The 11,217-nt window shown below is 34.4% G+C and overlaps 1 protein-coding gene across 2 annotated transcripts in view; it reads right to left on the bottom strand.

Moving 5' to 3' along the window:
- Positions 1 to 1,712: 1,712 nt before the first annotated feature.
- The window catches only part of EPC2 (enhancer of polycomb homolog 2), a 107,416-nt gene continuing 97,911 nt past the window's right edge, over positions 1,713 to 11,217 (bottom strand). For both annotated transcript variants that reach the window (XM_082840741.1, XM_082840742.1), the window contains exons 11-14: positions 7,038 to 7,174; positions 5,705 to 5,864; positions 4,429 to 4,762; positions 1,713 to 3,438 (exon numbers count right to left, since the gene is read on the bottom strand). In XM_082840741.1, the coding sequence (XP_082696867.1) occupies positions 3,366 to 3,438; positions 4,429 to 4,762; positions 5,705 to 5,864; positions 7,038 to 7,174 (704 nt within the window). In that variant the 3' untranslated portion in view covers positions 1,713 to 3,365. The remainder of the gene's footprint in view (positions 3,439 to 4,428; positions 4,763 to 5,704; positions 5,865 to 7,037; positions 7,175 to 11,217) is intronic.

The raw sequence follows: 11,217 nt of genomic DNA, 5'->3' as shown, positions 1-11,217 counted from the left end.
GCCTGATGGTGTTAAGAGTGGAGGAGGTTGTTTTCTAGATGAAATTTAAAACTCTGCTACACAGATGCTGTCAATAAGTGGACTGAGAAGTACAATAAGTACTCCTTTGAAGGTGGTACTTCTTTCACATTAAAGATGGGAGGCAGTGGTTAAAAGTGTGGTGACTACCCGAATTTAATTTCTGGCTCAGTAACTTAGCTGTGTGACATAAGGCAAGTTACCTAACTTCTCTAAACTTCATTTTCCTGACCTGTAAAATGGGAAAAATAATAGTACTTTACACAATTGTTAGGACTAAATGAAAAACGTCACCGAGAGAGAACTCGACATGCTCCATGATGCTTGCTGTCATCATGCTGTGGTTAAAAGAAAAACAACTCTTGTGTTACAGAACATAATAATCAGAATTACTTGAGATACCCTTAACCTTTTGAAATGTAATAGTTTGTCAAGTTAGTGAAGGGACAACAAAACCTTTCAGTCGAAGGTGTACATACAGGTCAATAAAATTTGTTTGAAATACAGCATTATAGTCAAATACAGCAGTACACACTATGGAGCAATTTCTGAAATGTTACTACTTCTTACTACTCTCCCCCTGCCTCCCCAAAAAACAACCCTGGCAATAAACAACAAACAAAAAAACCCCACTAGGCACAGTTGCAAGTACCCTATTCAACACTTTTTTAGAAGATAGAATGTGTGTGTGTACTGTATATATTATTTATTTATTTATTTTCCGTATATATTTTTTAAATGTGTCCTCCAGATATTTTAATTTTTCCCTTGGTCTTCTGCAAAAGGAAGATATGTAACACATCTTCAAATATACTTAGAGCTTTATCTTAATATTAATCATAATGATGATCTTGAATTACCAGGAGAAAAAAAGGGTACTCTCTTTAGAAAGGCAGAAAAATACAATTTGTAACTATTTTTACCTATACTCAACTACAAGATATCCCAGCACATGAAAGTTACCCCTTTGTTTAAAACAAACAAACCACCCCATCAAAAAACACACTCCAAGGACCCTAGAAGCTTACTGAACTACAAGTACCAATATTAGTTTCATCAGAAAAACCAAGAAATGGTGGTATTGTCCAGTGGAGGACCTGTGCAAAAATAAACTCTTCAATTTAATAATGTAAAAACAAATATGTCACTAAAGTTCTTGAAAAGCACTGGAAAAATGTGTGTGCAAGTAACTGAAATCTGTGAAACAGTTACAATCACCAAGATATGGAAGGCTTAATTTTTCTATTTTACTTAAAAAACAAAAACAAAAAAACAAACTGGTGATCAGTTTCTGATAAATTCTGGATTTGCCACATCTCCAGAAACTGTACAAATACAGTTCTTTGTTTTACTTATATTATTTATAACATGTGTATCACAAGGCAAATTTTCTTCATGCTTTACTTCAGTAAAATGGAAATAAAAACGTTTCTCTGAAATCGGCACTGAAGTTGTTTTGAGTTCTTAATAGCAAGGAGATACATCCAACTAAAAGCAGAATGAACACAGTCATACTACACATCAAATCAAAATTATTTTCTTTATATCATCAGCAATGAGTAACTCCAGAGGTAGTATGGAAGAAACGAGCATGGATCCTATCAGGTCACAACCAATGAAGAAATTAAATTTATTTTTTCCTATGGTTTTGACCATAAATTGCTTTACATATTCAGGACCTGAATAAAAACCACTCTCAGCAGAAACCCTGGTCCATTAAATCAACTGACATATCAATTTACAACTTTCAGGACTGCAGATATAAAAAATGTAAAGTATAAAATTATGAAGTTTGAAATGGTTTTAATCATATTCATTAAAAATATTTACATTTCCCAGTACTTACTTGACAAAACCCCTTGCAATATAATTCTACTCTAAACTTTTATTTATAAAATGAGGCTCATTTATGAGATTTCAATGAATGTTATACTGCAAATTACTTACATTCTGTAAAATATTTTAAGAACTTTTCATATCAAAGGTAGTTTATATTGGATTATCTGAAACCCAATAGTGCCCACAGATGAGCTTCTTATAATTCTTTTCATTAATGCTTGGAAAGCACTGTGAAAATGAAAAGTGCTGTTAAGTGCTATCATCTCCCTTAAATTTTAACTTACACTGTGTGCACATTGTGAAATAAACACATATGCAGCATGTCCATGTTTTGATATGTATTTTTATTTCCCTGCAGTTTTCACTTATCAAGAACAAGTAACAGGGAAAGTTGTCTGAACTAGTGCATAAACAAACATTCTGAAACACCACTACACGTATCTAATATACAAGAACCGTATAAAAAAAGTCACTAAAACACTACACTGTGAAGGTGTCCAACGCTTACAGTCAGACGTTTTCCAACCCGTTACTTGCCTTGTAGCCACAGGAAACCTCTCCAAAACTGAAAAGACAAAATCTTGCCACGACCCCCCCCTCCCAGCACCCGGGATGGCTCGATATCTAGACCTCCAATGGTTACTGCAATCACACAATGCAGTACATACCTGGCAAAATATCCTTTATGTGGTGTGGTACAGGTAAAGCCAGTTAAAATATGCAGTCTTCAGATAAAATGTAATCCTTGAAAAATGTTCATACCTGCACAGTTTAAATGTGCTAGATGCATAATTTTTCCTAGTCCTTTTTTCTGTGTAATCATTTTTTATAAACTGGTATTATAAATAGAAATATACATTCAAAATATATGGAAAAGTGAGTTACTACATTAAATTTGCATGTATCGATCCATCCCTTTCCCCTGCACAGTAATAGAAAATACTATTTTGCCTTGAACTTCATATTTGACAGTGAAATGCCACTATTTACCAAAAAGTCCATCTAGTCAAATTGTGAAACAAAATGAACCAAGTGAAAACTTTACAGTTCCTTTAGAAAAAAATTACAAGAATTTCATTTCCTAGCTATGAATCTTTAACTTTTTAGACACAAAGTTGGATTTATTTTTACAAGATACAAAATGTAAACATGGCAAAATAAATAGTTAAAACAAGTGATGCAGGATCCCATTTCATGCTCATGATCCCATTAAAGAATTATTTTTTAAAATCCATTCAGTTGCAAATTCAAGTGCAAAAGCATGATGATGAATATCTACTATTCAAGTAACAGAAATAATATTGATGATACAAATAAACTATATTACAAGGTAGTGATTTTCCCAATTTTACAAAATATACATCATATATCGATTTAACATCCGATATACTCTAGTCCATTTAGGTCCATTGTTACGCTCTGTGATCCACAGAGTGTCGCCTTTTGCATTCAGCTGGAATATGAATGACTGCACACCATCAGCACAGGTCAAAGCCACATGTTTTAGGTTATGTCACTTCCATAGCTACTGTTGTCTCTGCTATTCCATTTAAACCCAATCTTTCTGGTTCATGGTTCTCTCTATAATAAGGCAAAGAGTAAAATAAACATTAATACTCTCTAGAATATGATGTGTATCACTTAGTATTTATAGATACATTTTTATGTAATTACAACAAAACACATACTGCAGAAGAACATCTCCCATTTTTATAATTTCTATGCAGGAATGAGGAAAAGTTTTCTTCAGCTAAAAAATCCTAGTAATTCCTAAGAACTTGATTATAACTATTTACTTAGGAAAGACAGTAATTTAACACAATATTTCAGTAGAAGCCAATGATAAATTACTTATGAAATATATAACATATGACAATCCAAGTGTTTTTACAATAGATGGAGCATATGATGCTCAAAAAGAATAATCATTTGGAGCACAATATTATTTAAATTATTTTCTACTATAGTTTAATTTTACAGGTTTACGGTCATGTAGTTATTAATCCATGCAAATCAATTTTTTTTATTCTCACGCATTAGTGTCACAGAAAGAAAAAATCTGAAATACATTATCATGGATTTAGTTAATTTCAGAATATTCTCAATTTTAAAATATACATAGAATAATTTACTTTCCCTTTGTGTATAATACTGAAGAAAATACAAATTTTGATTTGAAAACTAAAGCTCTGGAAGCTAATAACAACTCTAGCCTTCCGGACTGTCTACACTACAAAGAAGTAATAGAAGAATAAATTAAGCTTCTAAAATAGACTGATGTATTTTTTCAGTTTGATGGTTCCCAAGTTGATGTGGGGTTTTTTTCCTTTTTTTTTTTTTTACAGTTCTGATTGGCATTTAAACATCCTACCAGTGACCTCAAACAAATGATCTAAGTCACAGAGCTTTAGACTAAGCAGATATTCAGTATCTGTTGAAAAGCAAGTCAATCAATTGACAAGACATCTATTGCTTGAGCAGTTAAAAAAAAAAAAAGTATCTTTCCTCCCACAGGATAGCAGAAAGGGACAGAATGATACTTGAAACACACACACACACACACACACACACCTTGCTATGCTGCTGATGGCACTGCTAGGAGTAACCTTTGGCACTCTGTCCATACTGGCAGCAACTGTGGCAAGTTTTAAGGCTGTTGGCGATGGTGCTGAAGTCCGTGTATTGATATGCACATTGACTGGAGAAACAACACTGACGTTATTGAGGTGCACTGCATTTGTCAGGCAGGAATTGTTCATGGGAAGTGTTTGAGGACTGCTTGTGCACAATGCTGGGATTAAGTGGTTTGTAGTGGTGTGGCCAACTGTCCTTACAAGTTGTACAGCTGAAATCCCTGGACTGGATGATAAAGCCATGTTGGTGGAGTATAATGTTTTAGAGGTTCCTGAAGGAGAAGGAAAAAAAAAATCGTTCCATTCAAGTCATGAGACATTAAACTTTTTAAAAAATTAGGAGCTTAAAAATAAAAAGAAATGCAAACATTTGTAATCTAGTTAAATACCAAATTAACCTTCCACATAACGGCCTCTCCAAAGAGACCTTCTGATTGGTAACATATTCACCTATTTCAACCCCAAAGACACCCTCTTTCTACTAGCCTACACAAAAGGGTTTGCAAAGTATTGTCCTGCCTCCATATTTGGAAACTGTATAATAGGACAGAGAGGTCCTCTCTGGAGATTGAGGGCAGGTGCAGATGAAGGTTGGACTTCCATTAGAATTTACACATGCAAGAACATCAGTAAGGAAGGGCAATCACAATCATGGGTATATGTAAAAGCAAGAGGAAAACCCTAGGGTCTGAGCAGTAGTTGAGGGTTGATAGGAACAGCAAATCTTTGAGGACTCGGTAGTAAGCAGCAGAAATACGTTCACAGCAATACTGTATTTCATGAGGAGGAGTCAGAGAAAGCAGGCCTGTGAGTATGTAAGGCTGGGAAGGTAAACCCAATTTCCAATTTACTGATAAATTGTATTTCACCTTTTTATAAATGTACAAATGATTCAACAATGATGGTTAGCAATTAGCTCGATGTGTTGCCTAAGATGTGAGGCAACTGACAGTATGTAGATAAAACGAGGCAGGGTGAAGTGTTACATAGGTAGGAATCCAGTGGGTGTGGGAGGAAGGAAACAGGGAGCAGGCTCTATGTGAATTCTAGAAAACATCCAGCTATTCCACCATACATATCCATAGATACTATGAAGAGTCCAGATTGATTTCTTGTACGATGTTTTCCCTTGGATTTGAAAACCAAAAACCATACCTCAAATCACTGAGTTGCAACCTTGAGCTAGTAAGTATCACATGAAACAACAGCCTTACCTGAAGGCTGGACTACACCATTTATGTTGTTGTGGCCAGTGTTCTGTTCCTTGGTTACCTCACTGCGACTTGGAACAGGTGCACTGACCACCGCAGATGCAGCAAAATGGGCGCTGGCTGAGTCAAGTGTTTTAGACATACAGTCAGAGGTGCTTGAGCCCTATAAAATAAACAAAATTAAACTCTCAGCTTTTTAGACATGAGTTCACGAACATGTTAAGAAATGAGCAAACTCAAGAGGCTGCTGCCTTTTTCATCTTGAACAGTTACAGGTGTTTAGGTTAAGAGATCTAGGACTCGATAGGCTATTTTCATCATATGAAACAGGAAAGCGACTAAAAACTGGGAAGCAATTATTTATGAGAAAGAGCTAGGGTAGTAAACAACCCAAACCTTTAATGCCCTATTCATTTTGCCAATAAGTGTTAATGAATGCCTTTAAAAATACTTGACAGTCTGCATACTATGGGCAAAATGAAATAACAGAGATGACTAACAGTCATTTTTGTCCCAATGTAAAACTGTGTCTTAGCCTAATGTTTCAGTAGGTTGGACATACCTGAGATTCAGAAAAGGCAAACAAAGGCAAAGTTAATGGTCATATTCCTTTTGATTCTGTATTAAACTGCTTAGCTGTTACTAACAGCTTTTTAGTGGCTTAAACAACGTAAGTTTATTCTCATACAGTTCTGGAGGCCGGAAGTCCAAAATCAGTCTTACAGGCTCTTATCAAGGTGTTGGCAGGGCTTTTTTTCTTCTGGCAATACAGTTTTATAAGGTATTTTTACTCTTATCCCGACTGTCAATCATTTAATGGTGCCTAGGAAAACCTCACCTAGTGGCAATTTTTTTTTCTTCAGGGAAATGTGATTCAAATAGGCAAAGGGCTATGTAGTCTGGATTTATGGCACAAGTCGAGACAATTACCTCTCAGCTCATGGGGCATGTTCACATGGCACTTAAATGCACAGGTTAGGAAGGAGTTAGGATAGTCATATCCTTGACAAAAGTATTTCTGGGGGAGTAGGGGTGGGCGATGATGGTTCTAAGAGAATATAATCACTTCTATGAATTCTTAATAACCCTTCCAAAAATATGTACTTATTTCTTTCCTAAATTAAAAATACTATATTTGGCTCTAGTGCTCCTCTCATAAAATATAAACTAGTCACTTAAAATTATGTAAATGAACTGAAAAGACACTTAGGTTTGATCTCCAGAATCAAGAGTGGTAATGACAAGGTTATCTTCTGTGACCTGACTAAAATTTTCAAAAAAAGATATAATTATGAAAGAAAGGAATAGACATAACCATGATTAAAAGACAGGTTACCTGTGCTTTTGGATGTGTCTGTTGCGAGGAATGCTGAGATTGCTGTTTCTGCTGAAGCTGAGCAAGTTGCTGCCTTTGCATTTGAACTAACTGCTGTTGATGAGTCTGAAATTGCTCTTCTGTGATACCCCCTGTCACTGGAAAAGGACATTAATTTTAGAAATACATATGTTTTAAAGTACCTTTAACAACACAAGTAGAATACAATATGAAGTTATTCCACGATTAAGATGAAAAGCAATTTCAAATCACAATATACATCAGCAGCAAAGAACTGAATAAAAACGACAGATCTTTCAGCCAAAGTGCCTTATGCTAATATCTATGACCTTCTAATATCACATGCTAAAAGAGTTCCTATATGTAGATTTTACTGTATAACGTAGTTCAAATATAAGGATTCTCCCTTTTATTCAGACTTAAACCATAGTTTAAGCCAATAGATTTGATGTCTAAAATAAGTCCTATCTATAAAAACATGGGCTGGAAATCAGAGAAGTGTTCAGCATCCTCGGATGTAATCAACTATGCTGTTACCAACTGTTAACAGTTACTAAATGTCAAATAAAAAGAAGACATTTAAAACTTTTATTTAAAAAATTACTTAAGAAAAAGTTACAATAAGAAACACTTTTTTCAAAGAAATGTAAACAAACTTTCATTCACCACTGATATTTAAGGAGATCACTGATAAACTGATTTAGAGGACACAGAGCTATCTCCACAGAAGTCAGTATGTTACTAGAGTCACAAAACATTAAATCACATCAGAATACATGTACTACTAGAGTAATTTTACTCTATTTTTCTTTATTGCTTTCTTTCCTCTCTCCCAACTATTTCACTTAATCAACAAGTATTTACTATCTATGACGAAAAGTGCTGCATTAAGAGTTAAGAATGAATACAGGGAAAAAATAAATTAAAAAGAGGGTCCCTGCTATAAACTCCTACAGTGTAGCTGGGAAGAAAAGATACATATAAAGAAACACCAACTAATATGAGCCAACCTTTAAATGTAATCTAGCTATCTAATCTATATGACCTGAAGGAGTTTAGATAGGAGACTATACCTTCAACCTATGTTACTTAACTAGCCCCGTCCCCAAGTTCTCCATTTAGTAGGATCATAAATGAGAAATTAAAAAAAAAAATTTGATGGTAAATTAGACATATAACAAGTTATGCAAAGTACAGCTTATTTTCTATGAAAAAGGAATTAGGCCCCAGAGATGGACAAAGCTTTATATATACCTTCATTTCTGTTCTACAATGTTATCATTAAAATTAGTACTGGACTATCAGGAAAAAACAGTTCTGAGATAGCAATTTTATTTTTAGAAGATTAAAAAAACTGGGCCTATGATAGTGCTCACTCTAAAATTTTACTATTACCTGTATTTTTGAAGTACACATTAGTTATCTTACTGAATTACCAACAAAATCAAATGTCTTTCTTTGCACATGTTAAGTTCACTGCAAGTATTCTATTTTTAGATGAAAAAAAAATTTAATTCTAAATTTAATATCTTCAAAATGAAATGAAAATGTGAAGTATTCATGAATTTCCAGCTGTTTGAAAACCTTGGGAGAGATGAAAAATAGTTTATTAGATACAAAGCCAGGAAGGAAAATCTTAAGTTAAACCCAAATAAATCTGTTTAAGTCCTATGTGTATAAACAGCGTACCAATTCAAAAGAAATGGACTTGGAATCTGATGTATGGTCTACTCACTCAAATTCAGCGTTATGTTTGTCCAGAGCTAAGATTTATGTTGTGATGAAAAGGTGAGAAGTCACAGTGGTTAATTTTAAGTGAGGAATAAACCAAATAAAGAGAATACACTTTTAGTAGCTATTTAAAAATTGAGAGAGAAATGAGAATCTTTTCTTTTTCCAAAAGCTTTTAAGTCAGACAATTATAAAATTTTACTAATCAGAATAAAGTATACATATAAATTACTAGAAAGAACAAATTGTATTCTTTTAATAAAAAAATTACTTTTGGTTAGTAGTCATTAGCTAACAAAGTGGTGCCAACTAGAGGTATTCTACTTGCTTTTATAAAAAGATGATCACTTTATGTAGCTATTAAAAAGGGATGCTAATAAAATTTCCTGTTTTCTGGGGGGATATGTCTACTTACTGCCCTGACTTGTTGAAACCATTAATTTGCTCAGGAACCCCATCCTTTTCCCCATAGAAAACTCATAAAATCCCAACCAAGACGCAACTGAAATTACTCAAATTAATGTTCAAGTGTTGCCTAACTTTTTAAAACTCAGGCTGACTTTGATACCAAAATTCTCATCCCTGATTCTGTTATTAGTTGAAAACCACTGATATAAAACTTAATTCCAAAATATGGATATGCTTAAAATATTACATTCATTTTTTTTCCTCTTCCCCCTCACCGCAAGCTCAGCATGTTGGATTCATTCTTAACATGTAGTTCTTTTTTTACTAAAAGGTGTTTTGTGCTTGAAAAATGCTTATGTTCCCCATTCAGAATTTTCTAGAGCATTAAACACTTTTAGACAAAAATAGCAATTAGTAATCATGACACAGAATTGGAACACATACAAAACATCCTCCCTAAATGACCTCTTTCATTTTGTTAGGGTGAGTGGAAAGTGGTAAGAAATGTATGGTTTTAATGACACAGACACAGTATTGAATTATCTTCAGGGTTGACTTACTAGTAGGTGGAGGATGGTAATGTGATTGAAAGCACCTTCTCCACTAATTATTTTTCCTTTCATAAATTACTGAAATACTTCCATAAGAAATTTATTTCTTACATTGGTTCTGAGTTATCAAGAGGCAAGCATTAAAATAACACCAGGAAAAGGTCATACTTAACAGTGTGAAGAAATCTCTTTAGCAAGGAGATACAGAATAGGGGTCCAGCTATGGATGGGTGGTAGTGGCATAAAGGGGAAGTGGGAATGTATGAAAAGAGAAACGATATCTGCTTCTCTTGCTTAGGGCCAAGCCAAGTTCTTTCTACTAGTTGCTCTCATGAGTTGCTAGCTTAGAAGTAAAATCCATGCTGGTCATCCATCTCCCCTACCCCACACCTCCAAGTCCTGTCAGTTTAAAAGGAACCACACTCTGATTGTTTTGTGAAGGCATTATTTCACTATTCCAGACAGACAGGAAGTGTTCCTTTCCCTAAGTAAGGAGTTTTGCAAATCTCCCTGGGTAACACATTCTAATAGGTCACATATTACAGAATTTCCCCTTTTACGTATGCAAATATGTCATTCTGTACATTAATAACACACTTGCATTTCTAAATATTTTGTGTATATAACTGACAGTCTGTTTTTCACTAAGCCTCTAACCTTTCTGGCTTTCTTTGTACCTGGCTCTTTACCTATCTTGGGTTTATCGGTCTGATTTACTCCTCAGATGAATCCATGTACTTTTTCTTAGAACACTTGTCACCATCCTTAGAATGTTGATTCTGTTTTCAAAGATCCTAGGCATCCCTCGTTTCTCTCTTCACCTTTCAGGCATGTGGTTCCTATAAGGTGGTTCTGCTAGGTTGGTCCCTCATCACCTTTCCCTCTCATAATCTGACAGTGATCCATCAAAAACATACTCTAGGTATCTCCACTAGATTTTACACTGCTGTATTGATTCTAAAGCCCTAGATCACTGTTCCTTAAACTTGGGCCCATGGAGAATATATTCTTGAGTATGTGTGAAATCTTTACAAGTATTTGTCAACTCTGTATTGATGTTTCATTGATAAACTAATAAAAAGAAAAATCTAATCAAAACACCTTCTGTATTTTCTGGATGACCACCCCACAACAGAATATAAACATAGGATTTTTGGGCTTGTACCTGCTGCCTTTTTAAAATAGTCTTTTAACTTTTAATGCAGTGTTTCTCAAAGTGGGCTAAGATGATGAATTCTTGGGAAGCCATGAATTTTTAAAAACACTAGCTTAGACCAAGTTTTTGTAGCTTAATGAAGAACATCTAATGTGGTAGGAAAGATTATCTAAAAGTCGAAATGAATATATTATTCAGCACTTCTTCACCTACCAGGCAGGTCTTTGTTATAAAAGTTTTAATACATGCTTTGTTGAAGCAATGCTGACTATACGCAATTTTTGTTTGTTTTAAAAGCTAGATCTGGGGCTATATGGAGGGGGAGAGAGATCCT

Source organism: Leucopleurus acutus (assembly GCF_964270905.1).
Source record: "Leucopleurus acutus genome assembly, chromosome: 6".
NCBI lineage: Eukaryota > Metazoa > Chordata > Mammalia > Artiodactyla > Delphinidae > Leucopleurus > Leucopleurus acutus.
Note: the sequence above shows the minus strand (reverse complement) of the source record. Positions and strands in the feature narration are given on the sequence as shown.